At 53.1% G+C, this 25,285-nt stretch overlaps 1 protein-coding gene across 2 annotated transcripts; it reads right to left on the bottom strand.

The window, feature by feature from the left end:
* Positions 1-6,680: 6,680 nt before the first annotated feature.
* On the bottom strand, positions 6,681-21,597 carry hgh1 (HGH1 homolog (S. cerevisiae)). 2 transcript variants are annotated; one of them, XM_052015981.1, is made up of 7 exons: positions 21,506-21,597; positions 19,956-20,530; positions 17,456-17,556; positions 12,580-12,678; positions 11,232-11,323; positions 8,333-8,455; positions 6,681-7,089 (listed from the first exon to the last, which is right to left on the bottom strand). In XM_052015981.1, the coding sequence occupies exons 2-7, from the start codon at positions 20,495-20,497 to the stop codon at positions 6,901-6,903; spliced, it is 1,146 nt and encodes a 381-aa protein (XP_051871941.1). In that variant the 5' UTR covers positions 20,498-20,530; positions 21,506-21,597; the 3' UTR covers positions 6,681-6,900. The 2 variants fall into 2 exon arrangements, with proteins under 2 accessions (XP_051871941.1, XP_051871940.1); XM_052015980.1 differs by having other exon boundaries at positions 21,498-21,545.
* Between the last annotated feature and the right edge of the window lie 3,688 nt (positions 21,598-25,285).

Raw genomic sequence — 25,285 nt, forward strand, 5'->3', positions numbered from 1 at the left:
AACACAAACTGAACATAAAATACACACAAATTTTACAAGAAAGCACACAATTAGATCACTTTCTATGTTCATTGTAGTGCAAAGTGGTCATGATGTTGCTAAACTGTAATGATTAGGGTGGTGCCGGTTGGTTCAAGAACTGAATGGTTGAAGGGAAGTAGCTGTTCCTGAACCTCATGGTGTGGGGACTTCAGGCTTCTGTACCTCCTGCCTGATGGTAGCTGCGAGAAGATGGCACGGCCTGGATGGTGGGGATCTTTGACGATGGATGTTGCCTTCTTGAGGCAGCACCTCCTGTAGATACTCCCGATGGTGGGGAGGGATGTGCCCGTGATGTATTGGGCAGAGTCCACTACTCTCTGCAGCTTCTTACGTTCCTGCGTATTTGAATTGCCGTCCCAGACTGTGATGCAACCAGTCAGGACACTTTCAACGGTACATCTGCAGAAGTTTGTTAGTGTTCAGTGACAAGCCGAACCTCCTTAACCTTCTAAGAAAGTAAAGATGCTGGCGCGCCTTCCTTGTGATTGCATCAGAGCCATACAGGGAAGAAATAGGCCCTTTGGCCCATCTCCTCCATGCTGACTGATGCACCCGTCAATACTGATCCCATTGGGTCCATAGCATCCTAAGCCGTGGGATGTCTAGATGCTTCTTCAATGTTGTGAGAGTCTCTGCCTCTGCAACCCCCTCAGGCAGTGCATTCCTGGATATGGGCCAAACGCAGGCAAATGGGACTGGCTTAGATGGGCATCTTGGCCGGCATGGACCAGTTGGGCCAAAGGGCCTGTTTCCGTGCTTTCGATGTAGATTGGAAAGGATATTCCAAATCCCTTGAATGGATATAAATAACTATCCACAGATGTACAGCCCTGGCTAGTTCCCTGCACATCTCCTCTGCATCTTGTCCAATGTCATCCCATCCTGTTAGTGGCAATGGTGATTACACTGGACACTGCTCTTGTCGTGGTCTGGAATCAAAGAATTTATTTATCGGAATGTGACCCTTCCCTATCAGTCCTCCGGGTGGCGGTGGTGAGCACTAACAGGTAGTCATAGAGCACACAACACAGAAACAGGCCCTTCGGCCCAACTGGTCCATGCCGACCAAGTTGCCCATCCAAGCCAGTCCCATTTGCCTGTGTTTGGCCCATATCCCTCTAAACCTTTCCCATCCATGTACCTGTCCAACTGTCTTTTAAATGTTATTTTACCTGCCTCAACCACTTCCTCTGGCAGCTTGTTCCATACACCCACCACCCTCTGCGTGAAAAAGTTGCCCCTCAGATTCCTGCTAAGTTTTTCCCCTCTCCCCTTAAACCTATGCCTTCTAGTTCTTGCTTCCCCAACCCCAGGAAAAAGACTGTGCGCATTCACCTTACCTATGCCCCTCATGATATACACCTCTATAAGATCACCTCTCAGTCTAAAGCCCTAGCCTGTCCAACCTCTCCCTATAACTCAGTCCCTCAAGTCCTGGCAGCAACCTTGTAAATCCATTCTGCACTCTTTCCAGTTTAGTAACATCTCTCCTACAGCAGGGTGACCAAAACTGAACACAATACTGCAAGTGCAGCCTCACCAGCGTCCTGTACCACCAAACCATGACCTCCCAACTTTTATACTCAGTACCCTGACTGATGAAGGCCAATGTGCCAAAAGCCTTCTTCACCACCCTGTCAACCTGTGACTCCACTTTCAAGGGACCATGTACTTGTACTCCAAGGTCCCTCTGTTCTACAACAGTCCCCAGGGCCCTGCTGTTCACTGTGAAAGTCCTACCTGGATTTGACTTTCCAAAAAGCAACACCTCGCACTTGTCTGAATTAAACTCCATTTGCCATTCCTTGGCCCATTTACTCAGCTGATCAAGATCCCTCTGTAAATCCTGACAACCTTCACTGTCCACTAAACCACCTATTTTACTGTCATCTGCAAACTTACTAACCATGCCTTGTACATTCTTATCCAGATCATTGATATAGCTGACAATGGGCCCAGCACCAACCCCTGAGGCACACCACTGGTCACGGGCCTCCAGTCCGAGAAACAACCTTCTACCATCACCCTTGCTTCCTATCATCAAGGCAACTAGGAGGTATCCACTTAGCCAGCTCTCCCTGGATTCCACGCAACCTGATGCAGTCAATCAGTTAACTTTGAGCCAGCTCCTTTGTAGATGAAAAAAAGAGCCCACCGATGCTGGAATCTGGAACAACAAGCAAAACACTGGAAAAACTCACCAGGACGAACAGCATCTATGGAGGCAAAAGATGCAAGTTGACGACTGGAAAAACTCAACAGGACGAGCAGCATCTATGGAGGCAAAAGATGCAAGTTGACGTTTCAGATCCCAATGCAGGGTCTCGACCTGAAACGTCGACCACCCCTCTGCCTCCACAGATGCTGCCTGACCAGCTGAGTTCTTTCAGCGTTGTGTTTGGTGTTCCCTGCAGATGAACTGGGCAGTACAAAGTGCTACAGCTAGTAGAGCCCACTGTCTCTCTGCTACACGGGTTCGCTCCTGACCTCAGGTGCTGTCTGTGTGGAGATTTCATCTTCTCCCTGCGACTGGATGGCTTTATAAAATCATGAGGGGCAGAGATATGGTGAACGGTCACCGTCTTTTCCCCCAGGGTAGGTCCATGGATAGGAAAGGCTTAGAGGGACAAGGGCCAAACACAGGCAAGTCAAAGTCATAGAGTCATACAGCATGGAAACAGGCCCTTCAGCCCAACTGGTCCATGCTGACCAAGATTCCCATCCAAGCCAGTCCCATTTGCCCGCATTTGGCCCATATCCCTCTAAACCTTTCCCATCCGCGTACCTGTCCAAGTACCTATTAAATGTTGTTAATGTACCTGCCTCACCACTTCCTCTGGCAGCTCGTTCCATATACAGAACACCCTCTGGGTGAAAAAGTTGCCCCTCAGGTTCCCATTAAATCTCTCCCCTTAAACCTATGCCCTCCAGTTCTTAATTCCCCAACCCTGGGAAACAGAGTGAGTGCATTCACCCGATCTGTGCCCCTCATGGTTTTATTCACCTCTATAAGGTCACCCCTCATTCTCCTACGCTTCACTGGGACTAGCTCAGGTAGACAACTTGGTCGGCGCAGACAAGTTTGGACAAAAGGCCAGTGTCCATGCTGTGTTACTCTATAACGTAACGGACTGGTGATAGAAAACTGTGGGTAGAAATTTCTTCTCTCAGAGGGAGGTGAATCCCGAGGGTGGTGGGGGCTGAATCATGAGATATATTTAAGGTGGAGATAGACAAATATTTGCAAGATTGAGGAATTGAGGAGTTTGCAGACGATACCAAGATTGGTGGAGTTGTGAATAATGTAGAAGACTGGCGACAGATACAACATGATGTAGATCAGCTACAGATGTGGGCAGAGAAATGACAGATGGAGTTTAACTCAGATAAATGTGAGGTGTTGCACCTTGGTAGGACTAACGTCAAGAGGCAGTACACTCTTAAGGGCAAGACCACTAACAGTGTTGAAGAGCAGGGAGACCTTGGGGTGCAAGTCCATGACTCATTGAAAGTGGCTACACAGGTACACAGGGTGGTTAAGAAGGCTTATGGAATGATTGCATTTATTAATCAGGATATCGAGTACAGGAGTCAAGAAGTTATGATGCATCTCTATAGAACTCTGGTTAGGCTGCATTTAGAGTATTGTGTGAAACTCTGGTCACCTCACTATAGGAAGGATGTCAAGGCTTTAGAGAGGGTGCAGAGGAAGTTTACCAGGATGCTGCCTGGATTAGAGGGCATGTGCTATCAGGAGAGGCTGGGCAAACTTGGGCTCTTTTCTCTGGAGCGGCAGAGGCTGAGGGGTGATCTGTTGGAAGTGTATAAAATTATGAGGGGCATAGATAGGGTGGACAAGCAATATCTCTTTCCCATTATTGAGTGATCCAATACCAGAGGGCATGCATTTAAGGTGAGACGGGGTAGGTTCAGAACAGACGTGAGGGGTACGTTTTTTACTGAGAGAGTGGTGGATGCCTGGAATGCGTTGCCTGATAGGGCGGTGGAGGCAAACTCATTGGGGGCTTTTAAGAGGGACTTGGATGGGCACATGAATGAGAGGAAAATGGAGGGATATGAGCATTCTGTAGGTAGGAGGGAATAGCTATGTCGGCACAACATCATGGGCCGAAGGGCCTGTTCTGTGCTGTACTGTTCTATGTTCTATTATAGGGAACTGGCACAGAGGAGTTGAGGCCATCATAGATCAGCCATGATCATATTGAATGGTAGGGCAGGATTGAAGGGCCGAGTGGCCTACTTCTCCTGTTTTGTTCTTACACTGAATCAGTGCCCGCAACAAGCTACAAACGGGTGCTCAAACTCAGCCCAACGTCATCAGCTCAGTTGACAAGGAAGTAGACATGGACGGCACGGTCATTTGCAAGGCTTTTGGCAAGGACCCGCATGGCGGGCTGGTCTGATCTCAGGCACGCAGAGAGCAAAGGGTTAGAGGGACGTGGGCCAAATGTGGGCAAACGGGACGAGCTCAAGTGCACAACTTGGTCAGCATGGATGGGTTGGACCGAAGGGCCTGTTTCCTTGCTGTATAACTTGATGACTCACCTCCAACTGGCAGAGGGAGGTGATTACAAATACACCGTGGTTATTGCTTCCCGCCTCATACAGTGGCTGCTGGCTCCTGACGTGGTGATCGTAAACGGAATAGAACATAGAACAGTACAGCACAGGAACAAGCCCTTTGGCCCATCATGTCTGTGCCAAACACGATGCCAAATTAAACCAATCCCTTCTGTCTGTACGTAGTCCACATCCCTCCACTCCCCGCATATTCATGTGTCTGTCTAACGGCCTCTTAAATGCCACCATCATGTTTCCACCACCAACCCTGGCAGCCTGTTCCAGGCACACACCACTCTCTGTGCCCCGCACATCTCTTTTAAAATGTGGTAAACTGGATCAGCAAATTTGCGGATGATCGGGGGCGTAGTGGACAGCGAGGAAGGCTGTCAAAGCTTGCAGCGTGATCTGCACCAGCTGGGAAAACGGGCTGAAAAATGGCAGATGGAGTTTAATGCAGACAAGTGTGAGGTGATACACTTTGGGAGGACAAACCAGGGTAAGACTCGCACAGTGAATGGTCGGGCTCTGAGGTGTGCGGTAGAACATAGGGACCTGGGAATACAGATCCCTAATTCCTTGGAAGTGGCATCATCAGGTAGATATGGTTGTAAAGAGAGCTTTTGGCGAGTACAGGAGTTGGGATGTTGTGTTGAAGTTGTACAAGACATTGGTGAGGTCGAATTCAGAGTGTTGTGTGCAGTTCTGGTCACCCACCTACAGGAAAAATATCAATAAGCTTGAAAGAGTGCAGAGAAAATTTACACAGATGTTGCCGGGACTTGAGGACCTGAGTTACAGGGAAAGGTTGAATAGGTTAGGACTTTATTCCCTGGAGCGCAGGAGAATGAGGGGAGATCTTATAGAGATAGACAGAATTATGAGGGGTACAGATAGGGTGAATGCATGCAGGCTTTTTCCCCTCAGACTGGGTGAGACTAGAACTAGAGGTCATAGGTTTAGGGTGAAAGGTGAAATACTTAAGGGGAATCTGAGGGGGAACTTCCTCACTCAGAGGGTGGTGCGAGTGTGGAACGAGCTGCCAGCGGAAGTGGTGGATGAGGGTTCAGTGGTAACGTTTAAGAGAAGTTTGGATAGGTACATGAATGGGAGGGGTTTGGAGGGCTATGGTCCGGGTGCAGGTAGATGGGACTAGGCACATCAGGTTGGCATGGACTAGATGGGCTGAAGGGCCTGTTTCTGTGCTGTAGTGCTCAATGATTCTAACCTTTCCCCTCTCACCTTGTGCATGGCCTATAGGCATTCCTACCTAGGCCTTTCACAATTTTATAAACCTCTATCAGGTCTCCCCTCAGCCTCAGCCGCTCCAGAGAGAACAACCCAAGTTTGTCCAACCTTTCCTCACAGCTCATACCCTCTAATCCAGGCAGGACTGTTTCAGAACAGCTGGAAATGTTCACAATGAGCATCTACCAGCTGCAAGTTCCAGAGGTGCCGGTGAAACCTCTTGAGCCTGATGTGCTCGAGGTGTGGAGGCCTCCTGCTCTCCATGTCACAGAACATAGAACACATACAGCACAGGAACAGGCCCTTCGCCACACAACGTTGGGCCTAACTAAACTAATCCCTTCTACCCACACAATGTCCATATCCCTCCATTCCCCGCACATTCATGTGTCGAAAATCCTCTCAAACACCTCTATCATATCTGCGTCCACCCCCACCCCTGGGAGCCAGTTCCAGGCACCCACCACTTTCTGTGTGAAAAAAACTTACCCCCTCACATTAAATGTACGTCCTCTAGTATTTGACATTTCGACCCCGGGAAGATGATCCTGTCTACTCCATCTATGCCTCTCATAGTCTTATAAACTTCCATCAGGTCTCCCCTCAGCCTCCAGCCCTCCGGAGAAAACAACTCAAGTTTGCCCAGCCTCTCCTTACAGCACATGCCCTCTAATCCAGGCAGGAACCTCTTCTACACCCTCCACATCCTTCCTGTAATGGTGCGACCAGAATTGAAGCCCTGTTAAAGGAAGGATGTGGAATTCATAATGAAGCCTCGAGAAGAATGAAGACTGAAGGCAGGCGAGTTTGGAAATTGGTTTATTTACATCTGTCAGCAAAGTCTGGGAAACTGAGGAGCTCTCCCGCTGCCTCAAAGGGACATCAGGCAGGACCTGAACTTCAGAGGTAGGGGCTTGGGACACAGGGTGCTAAATGTCCCCTCCCGACATCCACAAAAGCAAGGTCCTTCACCAACCTGGTCCACGCGGAGACCAGGCCAGGCTTCGCGGTCTCAGTGCAGGCGTGCCGTCAACTCTCCCGACCCTCTGGGCTTTCTCCCTGCGCTCTCTGCCCACCCCCTCTGCTCTTCAGCAGCTGCTCCTCGAGGCGCCTCCGCTCCTCCTCGTCCTGCTGCGTCAGCTTCCTCTCCACGTCCTCGGGGATCTCCACCTCCAGCAGGTTCTCCATCCCGGCTTCCGGCTCATCGGAGATCAACACCTGTGCCGGGAGGCAGAGTCCGGGAAGTTACTCACTGTGGACGGGTCCCCGACACCGACGGCAGACATCTCCCTCCGCCGGCCGGCCTCCGCCCTGGGGTCCCAACCAGCCTGATGGGGAGCAGCTCGAAACCCGACGCTGTGCTCCCTTGGCAACAGCACCTGACTATCCCGCTGGCAGTGCGGCACTCCCACAGCGCCGCTCCTCCCCACCTCCCAGCGGGGCAGCGTTCCCTCAACACCTGCCTCCCCGACCCTCTCCCTCAGCACCGGCCCTCTCTTGGCACTGGCCCGCTCCCAGTGCATCCAGCAAGGCTGCATTCCCCTGACACCGCCCCTCCTACAGGGCAGCACCCTCGGCAGTGCAGCACTCCCACAACACTGCAATGGAATCACAAGAGACAGCAGATGCTGGAAATCTGGAGCAACACACAAAGAGCAGGAGGAACTCAGCAGGTCGGGCAGCGTCTGTGGAGGGAAATGGACAGTTGACGTTTCGGGTCGAGACCCTTCATCTGGGCTGGAAAGAGGGGAGATAGCCACGGTTCCCTTATACGATGAGATGGACTCTTGACGTCATGATCTACGCCTTGTTGTGACCTTGCACCTTATTGCACTGCACTTTCTCTGTAGCTGTGACACTTTACTCTGTACTGTTATTGTTTTTACCTGTACTACATCAATGCACTCTGTACTAACCCAATGTAACTGCACTGTGTAATGAATCAGCTTTTTCTCCTTGGAGTGACGGAGGATGAGGGGTGACCTGATAGAGGTGTATAAGATGATGAGAGGTATTGATAGGGTAGATAGTCAGAGGCTTTTCCCCAGGGCTGAAATGGTGGCCACAAGAGGGCATAGGTTTAAGGTGCTGGGGAGTAGATATAGAGGAGTTGTCAGGGGTAAGTTTTTTACTCAGAGAGTGGTGAGTGTGTGGAATGGGCTGCCGGCAACGGTGGTGGAGGCGGATACGATAGGGTCTTTTAAGAGACTGTTGAATAGGTACATGGAGCTTAGAAAAACCGAGGGCTATGGGTAACCCTGGTAATTTCTGAGGTAGGGACGTTCGGCACAGCTTTGTGGGCCAAAGGGCCTGAACTGTGCTGTAGGTTATCTACGTTTCTAAATGACGAGGGGCATGGGTAGGGCAGATAGTAGGAAACAGGTGATTGGTGAAGGCCAGTTGCCACGGTGCCCGGAGGAACCGTACTGCTGTCCGAGTCGGAACAACGAAGCCCACTTACCTCAATCAGCTTCTCGCAGGCAGCGGCAACATCTGGCTCCGGCTCCCACTTGTGCAGCTCCCGGAGGATCACGTAGGCGTTCCTGTCTCTCACCGCCTTACGCCCACCCTTGGTCGCCATGAGCTGCGAGAGAGCGCGAGCAAGGGTTAACCCGAAGTTACACAAGACTAGTGCCACGTCCTAGTGAGGGTAGGAATGGGAGGACAGGGGCCGAGGAGTTGGTGCAGGGGGCAGGGATTCAGGTTCTTGGACCATTGGGATCTCTTCTGGAGCAGAGGTGACACGTACAAGAGGGACGGGTTGCACCTGAACTGGAGGGGGACCAAAATCCTGGCAGGGGAGTTTGTTGGGGCTACTCGGGAGAGTTTGACTAGTCTGGCAGGGGGCTGGGACCCAAAGTAGTGATGTGGCAGATGGGAAAGTCGAGGCAAATATAGAAGTTAAAGCAAGCAGGAAGGAGAAGTAGGGGCAGGACAGGGAGCAGGGAAGGTCTGATAGACTAAACTGCATTTATTTTAATGCAAGACGTGAAGGTCAGGATTTACAGAGATCTTGATCAGCTGGGTAAGTGGGCCGAGGAGCGGCAAATGGAGTTTAATTCGGATAGGTGGGAGGTGTTGCATTTTGGAGAGACTTAATGGGAACCTGAGGGGCAACCACCCAGAGGGTGGTCCATACATGGAACGAGCTGCCAGAGGAAGTGTTTGAGGCAGGTACATTAACAACATTGAAAAGGTACTTAGGCAAGTACATGGAGGTAGTTTGGAAAGACAAATGAGGGTAGGGCTTTCACAGTGAACAGTAAGGCCCTGGGGAGTGTTGTAGAGCAGAGGGACCTAGGAGTACAAGTACATGGTTCTGTGAAAGTGGTGTCGCAGGTAGACAGAGTGGTGAAGAAGGCGTTTGGCACACTGGCCTTCATCAGTCAGGGCACTGAGTATAGAAGTTGGGATGTTCTGTTGCAGTTGTACAAGATGTTGGTGAGGCTGCATTTGGAATATTGTGTCCAGTTTTGGTCACCCTGCTATAGGAAAGATGCCATTAAGCTGGAAAGAGTGCAGAGGAGATTTACGAGGATGTTACAGGGACTCAAAGGACTGAGTTATAGAGAGGTTGAGGAGGTTAGGGCTTTTTTTCATTGGAGCGTAGGAGAATGAGAGGTGATCTTATAAAATCACGAGGGCCATAGATAGGGTGAATGCACACAGTCTTTTGCCCAGGGCTAGGGAATCAGGAACTTGAGGGCACAGGTTTCAGGTGAGGGGGGAGAGATTTAATACGAACCTGAGGGGCAACTTTTTCACCCAGAGGGTGGTCAGTATGTGGAACGAGCTGCCAGAGGAAGTGGTTGAGGCAGGTACATTAACAACATTTAAAAAATACTTGGATAGGAAAGGGATATGGCTCAAACGCAGGCAAATAGGACTGGCTTAGATGGGAATCTTGGTCAGCATGGACTAGTTGGGCCGAAGGGCCTGGTTCCATGCTGTATAACTCAATGACTATAAGCCTGATGGTTAAAGCAGATGAGCTTAGGACATGGATTAGCACATGGGAATGTGATATTATAGCTATGGTGAAATATGGTGTCCCCGGCAGATAAGGTAAAGAGAATCCCAAGAGATGCAGTATGTATATTGAGTAAAAGCATAACTATGGAAAGAATAGGTCCCCTTGAGGATCAGTGTTGTCATCGATGTGTGGAGCCACAGGAGATGTGGAAGGTCTAAAGTGAACACTTCTCATCTGCATTTACTGTGGGGAGCCAAGGAATTCAGGGAAGAGAACAGAGAAGCCTTGAAACACATCGATACTATGAAAGGAGATGTTGCCTGTCTTGAGACGGATGAAGGTGGATAAATCCCCAGGGCCTGACCAAGTGTATCCTAGGACATTGTGGGAAGAAACTGCTGGGGCCCTGGCAGAGATTTTTGAATCTTCCTTCGCCACCAGTGAGGTACTGGAAGACTGGAGGGTGGCTGATGTTGTACCTTTATGTACGAAGGGCTTACAAGGACAGGCCAGGGAACTACAGACACAAGAGATTCTGCAGACGCTGGAATCTGGAGCAACACACACAAAATGCTGGAGGGACTCAGCGGGTCAGGCAGGGAAATGGACAGTCGATGTTTCGGGCTGAGACCCTTCGTCAGGACTGTTGTGTGTGTTGCTCCAGGGAACTACAGGCTGATTGGCCTATCAGTGGTGGGTAAATTACAGGAGGGGATTCTGAGAGACGGGATCTACAAGCATTTGGAAAGGCAATGACTGATTAGGGATAGTCAGCACAGCTTTGTGCGTGGGAGATCGTGTCTCACCAATTTAATTGTTTTGTGAAGAGGTTTTCCACACACAGAGGCTGCTGGGTACATGGAACGAGCTGCCAGAGGAAGTGGTAGAGGTGGGTACAATTACTATGTTTAAAAGACGTTTGGACAGTTACACGGATAGGAAAGGTTTAGAGGGATATGGGCCAAACACAGGCAAATGGGACTAGCTCAGGTAGACATATTGGTCAGCATGGATGAGTTGGGCCGAAGGGCCTGTTTCCGTATTGTACGACTTGATCTGTGGTTTCTCCACGTCCCAGTGTGGGCACAGTGCCCTGCAAGTTGTAACAGGGATGTTTCACTTCGTGCCCTCGGGATGCGAGGGAGGGAAGTGACTTCAGTTTGATGCTGGGTTCAGAAACATTGAACACACTGAGTAACCAGTTTAAGTTACTCTTTGCTGCTCTTCATTTTACAGCAGATGATCTGCTCATGGGTCAGATTGTGGGATCTTGCTGTGTGGGAGTCAGCGAGGACGTCTCCAAGAGCCAATGTTGCGTTGGGATGCTGTGTGGGGGCAAAAGGCTCCGCGTGAGCGCAGGGTCACAGACTCCGCCACTCGCACGCACCAGGTTGATGGCCTCGAGCAGCATCCTCCGGATATCCGGGTCCTCCTCGCGCTGCTTGTCCTCCGGCAGATACTGCAGGTCCACAGGGAGCCCTGGGTCAGGAGGCAGAGAGAGGCTAAAGGTCAGCGACATCCCCACTCACCACCCGGCCACCATCAGTAAAGCAGATGTCGGTTGCTTCCGGCCAAGGTGTGCAGGAACTTGATCTGGAAAGGGAGGCTGGGCAGCGAGATCGAGAGGGGCGAAGGAGTGGGCCACTGTCAGTCGGCCAGGCATGGTGACCATCACACCCTCAGCACTCTGCTGCTCTCTTTCCAAGGACTTAGGTTCCTGTCAGTGAGCAGTAAACCCGATTTCTCCATCTTCAATCTATCTCGTTACGTCCTTGCACCTTATTGTCTGCCTGCACTGCACTTGCTCTGTAACTGTAACACTACATTCTGCATTATGTTATTGTTTTCCCTTGTACTACCTCGATGCACTGATGTGATGAAATGATCTGTATGGACGGCATGCAAAACAAAGTTTTTCACTGTAGCTCGGTTCATGTGACAATAATAAACCAATCTCAGAGTCATAAAGTAAAACGCCCCGGAAACAGGCCCTTCAGCCCAACTGGTCCATGCTGATCAAGATTCCCATCTAAGCTAGTCCCATTTGCCCGCATTTGGCCCATATCCCTCTCAACCTTTCCTGTCTATGTTCCTGTCCAAATGCCTGTTAAATGTTGTTACGGCAGGCATGGTAGTTGAGTGGTTAGCGTAGCGCTTTACAGCGCCAGCGACCCGGTTTCAATTCCCGCCGCTGCCTGTAAGGAGTTTGTACGTTCTCCCCGTGTCTGCGTGGGTTTCCTCCAGATGCTCCGGTTTCCTCCCACATTCCAAAGACGTACGGGTTAGGAAGTTGTGGGCATGCTATGTTAGCATGGAGACACTTGCGGGCTGCCCCAGAACACTCGACACAAAAGATGCATTTCACTGTGTGCTTCAACGTACATGTGACTAATAAAGACATCTACCCAACTCAACCACTTCCTCTGGCAGCTCATTCCACATACGGACCACCCTCCGGGTGAAGAAGTTGCCCCTCAGGCTCCTATTAAATCTCTCCCCTCTCACCTTAAACCTGTGCCCTCTAGTTCTTGATTCTCCAACCCTGGGGAAAAGTCTTGAGTGCATTCACCCAATCTATGCCCCTCACGATTTTATACACTTTATCGGCATACCTTGCCAATAAAAAACTCTTTAGATATAGTTCTAGCGTACAAAACTACGAGGGAAATGTTTCTACATTTTGCGCCGGTGCCATCAGACCCTGCGGCCTCCCCGCCTGCTCTGTCACTCCCTACCTTCCATTTCGTCTTCGCTCAGCTCCTCAGGGCCAGCCAGCGGCAGCAGCAAGAAGGGGAGGATGTCGACTTCACTGCCGAGCAACCACTCGTGATAGGCTGTGTGGGGGAGACAACGCAGACACATTAGCGAAATGGTTCAGTGAGGGCCTGGTGCTCAGTGCGGCAGGCCGGGGAGATCTGCGCCGTAGTGGGTAACAGAACGAAGGGAGATTGATGGTCATGAGAGCAACTCCTGGACATACGAACATAATCGAACATAATTGTCCTTCATCAATCGTGGAATTGAATTTAGGAGCCGAGAGGTATTGTTGCAGCTACATAAGTCCCTGGTCAGACCCCACTTGGAGTACTGTGCTCAGTTCTGGTCGCCTCACTACAGGAAGGATGTGGAAGCCATAGAGAGGGTGCAGAGGAGATTTACAAGGATGCTGCCTGGAATGCGGAGAATGCCTTATGAAAGCAGGTTGAGAGAACTCGGCCTTTTCTCCTTGGAGAGACGAAGGATGAGGGGGGACCTGATAGAGGTGTATAAGATGATGAGAGGCATTGATCGTGTGGATAATCAGAGGCTTTTTCCCAGGGCTGAAATGGTTGTCACAAGAGGACACAGGTTTAAGGTGCTGGGGAGTAGGTACAGAGGAGATGTCAGGGGTAAGTTTTTTACTCAGAGAGTGGTGAGTGTGTGGAACGGGCTGCCAGCAACGGTGGTGGAGGCGGCTACGATAGGGTCTTTTAAGAGACTTTTGGATAGGTACATGGAGCTTAGAAAAATAGAGGGCTATGGGTAAGCCTAGTAATTTCTAAGGTAGGGACATGTTCGGCACAGCTTTGTGGGCTGAAGGGCCTGAATTGTGCTGTAGGTTTTCTATGTTCTATGTTTCTATAAAACAGTACAGCTCTGGACAGGCCACAGTGTGTCAATTTATACTCCTCCTGTGGACCATCCATATCCCTCCATTCCCTGCATATTCACGTGTCTATCTTAAACTCCACCAAGATGCCTGCTTCCACTTCTACCCCTGGCACCCGTTCCAGACACCTGCCACTCTCTGCGTAAATAACTCACCCCTCACGTCGCCTTTGAACTCCACCCCCCCACACAATCTTAAAGCACATCCTCTGGTGTTTGACATTTCTACCCTGGGGAAAAGATTCTGACTGTCTACCCCATCTACGGGATGACTTTTTGGAGCAGCTTGTTGATGAGCCCACCAGGGGATCAGCTGTTTTGGATTGGGTGCTGTGTAATGAACTGGAGGTGATTAGGTAACTAAAGGTAAAGGAACCATTAGGAACCAGCAATCACAATATGGTTGAGTTGTTTCAAATTTGAGAAGGAGAAGCTGATATCAGATGTGTCAATATTTCAGTGGAACAAAGGAAATTACAGTGGTATGAGAGGAGTTGGCCCAAATTGATTGGAAGAGTAAGCTAGCTGGAGGGACGGCGGAGCAGAAATGGAAGGAATTTCTACAAGTAATAAGGAAAATGCAGGACAGATAGATTCCAAGAAAAAAGGTTTTGAATGGAAAAATGGCACAATTGTGGATAACGAGAGAGGTGAAGGCTAAAATAAAAGCAAAAGGGAGGGCATACAAGGAAGCAAGAATTAGTGGGAAAACAGAAGACTGGGAAACTTTTAAAAACCTGCAGAAAGAAACTAAGAAGGTCGTTAGGAAAGAAAAGATGAATTATGAAAGGAAGTTGGCAGATAACATTCGAAAGGATACTAAGATTTTTTTAATTTATGAAGAGTAAAAGAGAGACACGGGTTGATATAGGACCAATTGAAAACGGTGAGAGATCATAATGGGTAACAGAGAGATGGCAGAGGAACTAAATGAGTATTTTGCATCGGTCTTCACTGTGGAGGACATCAGCAATATACCGGATAGTCAGGGGTCTCAGGGGATAGAACTGAGTTCCGTTAAGATTACTAGAGAGAAGGTGCTAGGGAAGCTAAATGGACTAAAAACAAATAAGTCTCCCAGACCGGATGAGGTGCATCCCCGGGTTCAGAAGGAGGTGGCTTTAGAGATTGCAGAGGCATTGGTGATAATTTTCCAGGCATCTATAGACTCCGGCATGGTTCCGGAGGACTGGAGGGTCGCAAATGTAGTTCCGCTGTATAAGAAAAGTGGGGGGCAGCATGAAGGAAATTACAGACCTATTAGTCTGAGGTCAGTGGTGGGAAAGTTATTGGAATCGATCCTCAAGGATGAGGTTTTGGAATATCTAGAGGTGCAAGGCAAGATAGGTCCAAGCCAACATGGTTTTGTGAAGGGTAGATCCTGCCTGACCAACCTATTGGAGTTTTTTGAGGAAATCTCAGGTAGGGTGGGTAAGGAGAGGCTGTGGATGTTGTGTATTTAGACTTTCAAAAGGCCTTCGACAAGGTGCCGCACGAGAGACTGATTAATAAGATGAGAGCTCATGGAATTACAGGTAGGATGACAGAATGGGTGGAGCATTGGCTGGTTGGCAGGAATAAAAGGATCTTTTTCTGGTTGGCTACTGGTTACCAGTGGTGTTCCGCAGGGGTCGGTGTTGGGGCCGCTTCTTTTTACTTTGTACATTAATGATTTGGATAATGGACTAAATGGTTTTGTGGCTAAGTTTGCAGACAACACCAAGATAGGTGGAGCAGTAGGGAGTATTGAGGAGACAGGAAGGTTGCAGAGAGACCTAGATAGTTTAGGGGAATGGGCAAGGAAATGGCAGATGAGATTCAATGTTGAGAAATGTGCAGTTGTACACTTTGGAAACAGAAATAAACGGGCAGATCATTATCTAGATGGGGAGAAAATTCAAAGTACAGAAGTACAAAGGGACTTGGGGGTACTTGTGCAGGATACCTTAAAGGTTAACCACCAGGTCGGATCGGTGGTAAGGAAGGCGAATGCTATGTTGGCATTCATTTCGAGAGGTGTAGTGTATAAAAGTGGGGAAGTGTTGATGAAGCTCTACGGGGCACTTGTGAGGCCTCATTTGGAATACTGTGCACAGTTTTGGGCCCCATATCTTAGGAAGGATGTACTGATGTTGGAGAGGGTTCAGAGGAGATTTACAAGGATGATGCCTGGAATGAAAGGGCTTACATATGATGAGCGTTTGTCGGCTCTTGGACTGTACTCACTGGAGTACAGAAGAATGAGAGGGGACCTCATAGAGACATTTAGAATGTTGAAAGGACTGGACAGAGTAGATGTGGTTAAGCTGTTTCCCTTGGTGGGTGAGTCCAGGACTAGAGGGCACAGTCTTAGAATTAGAGGGTACAGGTTTAAAACAGAAATGAGGAGAAATTTCTTTAGCCAGAGGGTAGTGAAATTATGGAATTCTTTGCCACATACAGCTGTGGAGGCCTGATCATTGGAGGCGCTTAAGGAGGAGATTGATAAGTATCTAATTAGTCAAGGTATCAAGGGATATGGGGATAAGGCCGGAAATTGGGGCTAGATAGGAATAGTTTTTAGTTTAGCTCATGGAGCAGACTCGATGGGCTGAATGGCCTACTTCTGGTCCTTGTGATCTTGTGATCTATGCCTCTCGTAATTTTATAAATCTCTATCAGGTCTCCCCTCAGCCTCCGCTGCTCCAGATAAAACAACCCAAGTTTGTCCAAACTCTCCTTATAGCACGTACTCTCTAATCCAGGCAGTATCCTGGTGAACCTCTTCTGCACCCTCTCCAAAGCCTCCACGTCCTTCCTACACTGGGGGCAACCAGAACTGGACACAAGTGAGGCCTGACTAAAGTTTTATACAGCTGCAGCATGATTTCCTTACTCTTATACTATATTCACCTACCAATGAAGGCAAGCATGCCATATGCCTTCTTTACCACCTTACCCACTTGCACAGCCGCTTTCGGTGAACTGGTTGGCACCACTGTGAGAAAGTCAAGCTGTGTGACTCTAAACACAGGACAAACAGACGAGGATGTTCTGCTTCAAACAGACATCCTGGTAATTACAGAACTGGCAGCTGAACTGTTAAAGTGATTATGGAATGGTGCCAGCGGCAATTTGGTTAGTTGGACAAACTTGGGATGTTCTCTCCGGAGCGGCGGAGGCTGAGGGGAGACCTGATAGAAGTTTATAAAATTATGAACGGCACAGATTGGGTAGAGAGCCGGTATCTTTTTCCTGGGGTAGAAGATAAGGTTTCTTTATTAGTCACATGTACACTGAAACACACAGTGAAATGCATCTTTTGCGTAGAGTGTTCTGGGGGCAGCCTGCAAGTGTTGCCACGCTTCTGGCGCCAACATAACATGCCCACAACTTCCTAACCCGTTTGTCTTTGGAATGTGGGAGGAAACCAGAGCACACTGGAGGAGACCCACGCAGACATGGGGAGAACGTACAAACTCCTTACAGACAGCAGCCGGAATTGAACCCAGGTGGTTGGCGCTGTTAGATAGCTGCTACACTAGAGGGCTTGCATTTAAGGTGAGAGTGGGAATGTTTACAGGAGATTTGTGGGTCATTTTTTTTTACAGAGAGCATTGGTGCCGGGAACGGGCTGGCAGGGGTGGTGGTGGATAGTGGTGTTTAAGAGGCTTTGGAGAGGCATGCAAATATTCAGGGGAACGGAGGGATGTGGATCATGTGCAGGCAGAAGGGATTTAGTTTAATTTGGCATCGTGTTCAGCACATATATGGTGGGCCGAAGGGCCTGTTCCTGTGCTGTACTGTTCTGCGAATTTGAAGAAATTAAAGAAACAAGGACATAAATGGAAAAAGCGTTGACTTATAGTCATGCGATTGGCCGGAAAATCAAAGTAATGTCTGAGATGTACGCAAAGGAATGTTTAAAACAGTCCCTCACAGGATGATCGGGAGCAATCAATGGAGGCGAGATGAGACACTCACCATAGTCAAAGCAGCAGTTGCGCAGTGTGCCCACCACACCACCTCGTCGCACACCAGACCCCTCATACTGAGTGTAGGGGAGCAATCGCTGCACCACGCATCTGTGGAACAAAACACACTGGCTGAAGGAATCACCATCACACTCGGAGAGACCTGCGCGAGAGGTGGAGAGTTTAACTGAGATTTACAAGGCAGGTTTGTTTTTAAAACACATCGATGGTAGGTACTTGGGATGTGCTGCCAGTGGAGGTGGTACAAGCAGATACAGTAGTTATGTTTTAAGAGGCATTTAGAAAGGACACATGAATAGATCCAACCAGGGTAGGACTTGTACAGTGAATGGTAAGGCCCTGGGAAGTGTCATGGAACAGAGAGACCGAGGAGTGCAAGTTCATAGTTCGCTAAAAGTGGTGTCACAGGTAGACAAGGTGGTGAAGAAGGTGTTTGGCACACTGGCCTTCATTGGTCAAGGCACTGAGTATAGAAGATGGGAAGTTACGTTGCAGTTGTACAAGGCATTGTTGAGGCCTGCACTGTGTTCAGTTTGGTCATCTTGTTATAGGAAAGATGTTATTAAACTAGAAAGAGTGCTGAAAAGATTTACCAGGGTGTTGCCTGGATTTGGGGGCCTGAGTTACAAGGAGAGGTTGTGTAGACTAGGACTTTATTCCCTGGAACGTAGGAGATTGAGGGGTGGCCTGATACAAGATCATGAGGGGCATAGACGGGGTGGAAACCACAAATGACTTTTTCCCAGGGAGGGGGTGCTGAAAACAAGAGGGCATAGGTTTAAGATCAGAGGGCGAGAGATTAAAAGGGACATCAGGGGCAGCTTCTTCACACAAAGGGTTGGTGCGTATTTGGAATGAGCTGCCAGAAATAGTGGTTGAGGCGGGCATAATCGCAACGTTTAAAAGCCATCTAGATAAGTCCATGGATAGGAGAGGTTTAGAAGGCTATGGGCCAAACGCGGGTAGATGGGACCAGCTCACTGGGCAACACAGTCAGCATGGACAAGTTGGGCCGAAGGGCCTGCTCCCGTGCTGTTCTATGTTCATATGCTGACACATGGAATAATCCCAGGGCCAATACACCTCACTGTGGGTGTACAGGGCATTAGCTAGGGAATGAAGCTCCCTCTACTCCATCCCATCACACACTCCCGGGGTCAGACACAGGGTGAAACTCCCTCTACACCGTCCCTTCACACACTCCTGGGGTCAGACACAGGGTGAAACTCCCTCTACACCGTCCCTTCACACACTCCTGGGGTCAGACACAGGGTGAAGCACCCTCTACACTGTCCCATCAGACACTCCCGGGGCAGAGACAGCACGGGTGAGATACAAGATTGTTAGAAACTTCCGTAGTTCTGGTCAAGGTACATTGACCAGAAATATTAAACTATTTCTCTCTCCACAGATATTACTTGACCTGCTGAGGGTTTCTGACATATTTTGTAAAGGAAAAATCACGATGCTGCAGTAACACTTTATTTGACTTATCAACGCCCCCTCAAATGATATTCTTTAAATTAAGCCTCACCTAGCTCCAGCACCCTCTAAGGTTGCACTGTTTAATTACCAGTGCCACAAGTCGGATGGGCAGATGAGGATTGTAGCAGGGGCAGCGCAGTGGCGCAGCGGACACAGCCGTTGCCTCACAGCTCCAGGGACCCGGGTCCGATCCCGATCTCCGGCGCTGTCTGTGTGGAGTTTTGCACGTTCTCCCTGTGACCGCGTGGGTTTCCCCCCACATCCCAAAGACTGTGCGGGTTGGTAGACTAATTGGCTGCCGTACGTTTGCCCCTGGTGTGTAGCAGTGTAGTAGAATCTTGGGGGAAAGTTTATGGGAATGCTGGAATAGGTTACAGTTAGGAATGGGATTGTTCTGTAAACTGGCATTGACTCAATGGGCCTGAACGGCCTCCTTCTATGTAACATTGAATAGTTCCCTTGTAGGATGAGTATGGACTCTGACCTCACGATCTACCTTGTTGTGACCTTGCACCTTATTGCACTGCACTTTCTCTGCAGCTGTGACACCTTACTCTGTACTGTTATTGTTTTTACCTGTACTTACATCAATGCACTTTGTACTAACCCAATGTAACTGCACTGTGTAATGAATTGACCTGTACGATCAGTATGCAAGACAAGTTTTTCACTGTACCTCGGTACAAGTGACATAATAAACGAATACCAATATGAAAATAAGGTTTATGAGAACAGAGAGGAAACACAAGAGACGGAAGATGTTGGAACCTGGAGCAACACACGAAGCGCAGGAGGAACTCAGTGGGTCGGGCAGCATCTGTGGAGGGAAATGGACAGTCGACGGTTCGGGTCGAGACCCTTCATCAGGGCTGGTCAATCCTGATGACCAGTTCGCTGATGACTGGTCCCGATGAAGCGCCAACTGTACCCTTTCCCTCCGTAGATGCTGCCTGACCCGCTCAGTTCCTCCTGCGCCTTTTATGGTTCATGAAAAGCAGCCAGACCTGTCTTTATCCAGTATGAACTGCCTGGCTTCTGGTAATTGGGTCAGGTTGGACAGCAGAGGGCCCAGGTAGTGAAGTGCCCCCTTCTTGTTATAACCGTCCGTGCAGAACACCTCCACGATCTTGGCCAAGCCCACGCCCTCGCTCTGAATGGCGCGAAATACTTCCCTGCAGGTGTCCGTCCTCCGCGAGAGGTTGGACAGGATCGAGCAGACCTGGTCCGAGAAGTCGTACTCGGGATCACAGAGGTTCTTCAGCAGGGAAGGGAGCAGGTCGGCCTGGGACACAAGGGGTCTGTGGGCACTCTCATCCGCAGACAGGTTGACGAGGGCACAGTAACAGTCCTTCACCACAGCTCGAGAGGGGTCCCGCGTCAGGGTCAGTAGAGCCTGTAGAAAGTCAGCGTTCCGTGCCAGGAAACTTCGACCATCTGCGCTTCCCGTCAGACCCAGCACGTATTCGGTCGCCTGGCTCTTAACGTCCAGCCGTGTGACCAGCGTCAGGAAGCCCAGCAGCTCACGGGTCTGCGCGTCCTCCAGCATGGTGGCTGTCCTCAGGCAGGGCGGTCAGCCGGCCTGTGGTGAAGGAAGAGGCAGATCAAGGACTGAGGCATAACGGAGCCAGGCGGAGGTGAGTGCCTGTGACCAGGGAGCCCCTCCAGTGGGCAGGAGAACACCCAAACCTCTGCCCGGCGAACCGTGATGGGGGGAGACAGGACGGCAACTGGATAATGCACAGCAGGACTCCAACGTGCTCTGACCCAGAGGGACAAACACTGCTCCCAGGGGGTGTTTCCACGGGTGGGGGATGGGGAGGGGGTGGGCGGGGGGGGGGAACCAGCAGATGGGGTGGTGGGGGGGGGGAGAAGAGACCAGCAGACGGGAGGGGGGTGAAGAGACCAGCAGACGGGAGGGGGGTGAAGAGACCAGCAGACGGGGGGGGGGTGAAGAGACCAGCAGACGGGGTGGGAGGGGGTAGGGGGGGGTGGAGGTGGAAGAGACCAGCAGACAGGGAAGGAGACCAGCAGACGGGGGTGGCGGGGAAAGAGACCAGCAGACGGAGGGGGAAGAGACCAGCAGACGGGGAGGGGGCAGTTGAAGGGACCAGCAGACGGGGGGGGGGGGGAGCTGCGGGGGGGAGAGGGCCTCACTTACCAAGGCACCCTCCCCTCCCCGCCTGGCCACTCGGCCCCTCACTCCCTCCCCTCCCCGCCTGGCCACTCGGCCCCTCACTCCCTCCCCTCCCCGCCTGGCCACTCGGCCCCTCACTCCCTCCCCTCCCCGCCTGGCCACTCGGCCCCTCACTCCCTCCCCGCCTGGCCACTCGGCCCCTCACTCCCTCCCCTCCCCGCCTGGCCACTCGGCCCCTCACTCCCTCCCCGCCCGGCCACTCGGCCCCTCACTCCCTCCCCTCCCCGCCTGGCCACTCGGCCCCTCACTCCCTCCCCGCCCGGCCACTCGGCCCCTCACTCCCTCCCCGCCCGGCCACTCGGCCCCTCACTCCCTCCCCGCCCGGCCACTCGGCCCCTCACTCCCTCCTCACCCGCTCACCCCGACACACGGCACCGCTTGAGGACGGACAGGAAGCCCCGCCCACTCGCGCCGATCGACGGCCGCCTTCGCCAATGGGATTTCGCCGAGGGCGCGTCTGGCGGGGGAGCGGCGAACGGAAGTGGCCGCTGTGCCTTATGGGATTTGTATGCTTTCTACTTGCGTTGTAGTCCAGGCGGGCTTCACGGTGAGGGAGCGCCGCGGGGGGGGGGGCTGTACTGAGGGAGCGCCGCGGGGGGGGGGGGGGCTGTACTGAGGGAGCGCCGCGGGGGGGGGGGGCTGTACTGAGGGAGCGCCCCTGTGTGGGGGGGGGCTGTACTGAGGGAGCGCCCCTGTGTGGGGGGGGGGCTGTACTGAGGGAGCGCCCCTGTGTGGGGGGGCTGTACTGAGGGAGCGCTCCTGTGTGGGGGGGGGCTGTACTGAGGGAGCGCCCCTGTGTGGGGGGGGGCTGTACTGAGGGAGCGCCCCTGTGTGGGGGGGGGCTGTACTGAGGGAGCGCCCCTGTGTGGGGGGGGGGCTGTACTGAGGGGAGCGCCCCTGTGTGGGGGGGGGGGCTGTACTGAGGGAGCGCCCCTGTGTGGGGGGGCTGTACTGAGGGAGCGCCGCGGGGGGGAGGGGCTGTACTGAGGTAGCGCTCCTGTGTGTGGTGGGGGCTGTACTGAAGGAGTGCCCCTGTGTGGGGGGGCTGTACTGAGGGAGCGCTCCTGTGTGGGGGGGGCTGTACTGAGGGAGCGCCCCTGTGTGGGGGGGGGGGCTGTACTGAGGGAGTGCCCCGGTGTGTGGGGGGGGGGCAGTACTGAGGGAGCGCCCCGGTGTGTGGTGGGGGGGGGCTGTACTGAGGGAGCGCCCTGGTGTGTGAGGGGGGGAGTCTGTACTGAGGGAGCGCCCCGGTGTGTGGGCTGTACTGAGGGAGCGCCCCGGTGTGTGGCGGGGGGGGGGCTGTGCTGAGGGAGCGCCCCGGTGTGTGTGTGGGGGGGGGGCTGTACTGAGGGAGCGGTCACACTGTGGTCGGGGCGGTACTGAGTGTGCTCTCCTTCAGCCTGATGAATTATTGGCAAAGAATCTAACAGAGTTGTGTCGGAGAACTTTGGAAGTTGTGGGAGTGTGTGGTGATCATCTGGAGTGGTGGCTGAGAAAGCTTCTCTTTGGAAGGGGGCTGTTTTTCTCAAGTATTTGGGAGCTGATTACCAAGCGCTGTGGGAGCGGCAGTGGCTGGCCCCCTCGACCTCCCCTGGCACCCGCTGAACCCTGGAGACCCCAGGGACCCCCGGGTCCAGACCAGAGGAGGCTGTCGGCTCCCGCCCCTCCAGGGGAGAGGCCCAAAAGTGCCCCTTCTACCGCCGCGCCTTCCTACCCACGACAGGAGTCCACCCCTACCCACCGTCCGCACCACGCTCGTCCCCACCCCCCACCCCCACCGACACAGGAGGGGCAGTGGGGGCGGGGCAGCGGGGGCAGGAACGACGTGGGGAGGGGCCACGGCAGGAGCGTCAGCGGTAGCCCCCCGCGCTGTCGAAGCGGAACAGGCAGCCCGGCGGCCAGGGCAATACTGACGGACGTGCCCGAATGTCTTGCACGCGTGACACCGCGGACGGCCAGTGGCCCAGAACACTCTGTAGTTCTGCCCCTCGTACAGGACCTGGAACTGCCCCTCGGCATCCCTGCCCCGTGCCAACTGCATAAACAGCGAGCGCTTGAAGGAGTACACGTTCTCGAAGCCAGGTACGGCCGGCTTGAGCAACATCGGAGTGATGCTCGACCGCACCTTGCCCAGAGACTGCAGGTGAGGGACAAGGGCCTCGTCAGGGATATGGGGAAAAACATCGGGAAGGACGACCCGCTGCACAGGGGCCCCCACCGGCTCCACCGGCACGAAGATATCCCCCGACGTCAGCCCCCTGCCCAAGGCCAAGAACACCTCCTTCTCAGATCGCAGTACAAACACCAGTCTACCAAACATTCTAGTGACTGCGACGACACCAGCCCTGCCCCCCACTGTCGCAGACATGGCCCGTAAGCCATCGCTCAGTCCGATCGACGGAGGCACAGAGCAGCGAACTGCATTTTTCAAAGTCAACAGTCTGAAGGGTGATGTCTTCTCAGTAGCCACGCCTCCAGGAGCAGCGACAGCTGCATAGGAACGAGGCTGCGGCACTCCCGAAGCACAGGCAGCCATGTTTAGTCCCTACGCAGTCAGAAATTCAAAAACACACTGCCTGCCCGCTAAGCATCAACACAGTAATTAAATCCTCAAAGAGCAGTCCAGAGAAAAGGAAAAGGTGGGAGACGTCTCCAGATACGCGAGCCGATGAGCCGAAAATCCAGCGCCGTCCCTCCCGCACGCAGCGAAGCGTCCACCGGCAGCCCAGCCCGACGTTTCCCCGGCCGCACGAAAAGTCCAGGAGTCGCCGAGAATTCTTCATCCAGGCACCCTGGCCCAAGGTCTCCAGTGGGAGGAAGCCAGTTGAAATCACTGATCAGAAAGAAATCCAATCGCAGCTCCCTCAAAACCGTGAGGTCACCGTGCCTCCGCACCCCAGCCGATTGAAGCGGTGCCGGAACGTGTCCGAGGAGTCGGAGGGACCGGGGTCACCCGAGAGGGGGGAATTACCCCTGGTGAAGGCCGTGTGCTCAGGGGGCGCCGAAGGGGACGACTCGGCTTCTGTCAGGGTCGCATCCCCCGTGTCGGGGGGGAAGTGCCGCGGTGCGGGGGCTGTCGGAGGGAGAGGACCCACCCTCGGTCGAGACCGCGTGCTCGGAGTGCGCGCCCGCCGGGGAGGGGGACGGCCCCGCCGAGGGCCCCACAGAACCGGAGTCGCCTGAGGGAGGGGTGCCGGCCGGGGCGGTGGTCTCCATCGAGGCCAGGAGTCCAGAGAGGGTGCGCTCCGCCCCCGTGTCTGAGGGGGGTCGGGTTGCCCTCGGGTCGCCGGCCCGCTCAGTGGCGCGGAGCGAGGGTGCCCCAGTGAGTGGGGAGGGCAGGGACCCTCCTAGTGCTGCTGGCGGGGGGGGGAGACCGGGGTGTGGCGTTGGGAGAGGCCCCGTCGACCCGCGTCCTCCGTTCGAGCTCCGCGAAGGCCTGCGAGCCGCCCGTCCGGGGGGGGCGGTGACGGTGTGTGGGGGTCCAGTCCCGCCCCGCCTCGGGGCCGAGGTCCGGCCGGGCTCCCGGGCCCGGGGGCAGTGGAGTCTCCTCCGGGCGCCGGTCCTGGGGGTGGGGTCGCCCCCGGGGTGGGACCGTTGGGGGGGGGCTCCGGCCCGGCCCGGGGCGGGCGTGTTGCCCGGCGGCAGCAGTGACTGCCCAGAGGATGACAAGAGCTTGGGGTGCGGCGGTGAGGGCGAGGGGGATTCCTTTGACGCCGAGCTGGAGGGTTACCTCGTCCCCGGTGCCACGTCGCAGCCCGTCACCGTGGTGGAGATCCAGGAGTTCCTGGAGGAAACCCGGGGTCGGCAGCACAGGGACGAGCTGGCTGCCTCCAGCTGGGCGGATCTGCCGGGAGTCGTGCGTTCTATCCACGACATCCTCGAGCGGGGGGGGGTTGGCGTTGGACCGGAAAGAGAGGCGCAGGTTCAACAACCTGCTGAAGGTTCTAGCGGCTAGGTGTAAGGTGTGGGGGAGCTCGGCGGGGAGCCCTGCTCCTTCCACCTGCAATGTGGGTGGGGGAGCACACCGCAGCCGTCATGAGGGTCACCGTCGCCAGCCTGAACATCAATGGCGGCAGGGGGTCTCTCCGCAGGTTCCACCACCTCTCGGTCCTGTGGGACGGGAGGTACACGGTGAGCTTC

Source organism: Pristis pectinata, chromosome 5, assembly GCF_009764475.1.
Source record: "Pristis pectinata isolate sPriPec2 chromosome 5, sPriPec2.1.pri, whole genome shotgun sequence".
NCBI classification, from domain to species: Eukaryota; Metazoa; Chordata; class Chondrichthyes; order Rhinopristiformes; family Pristidae; genus Pristis; species Pristis pectinata.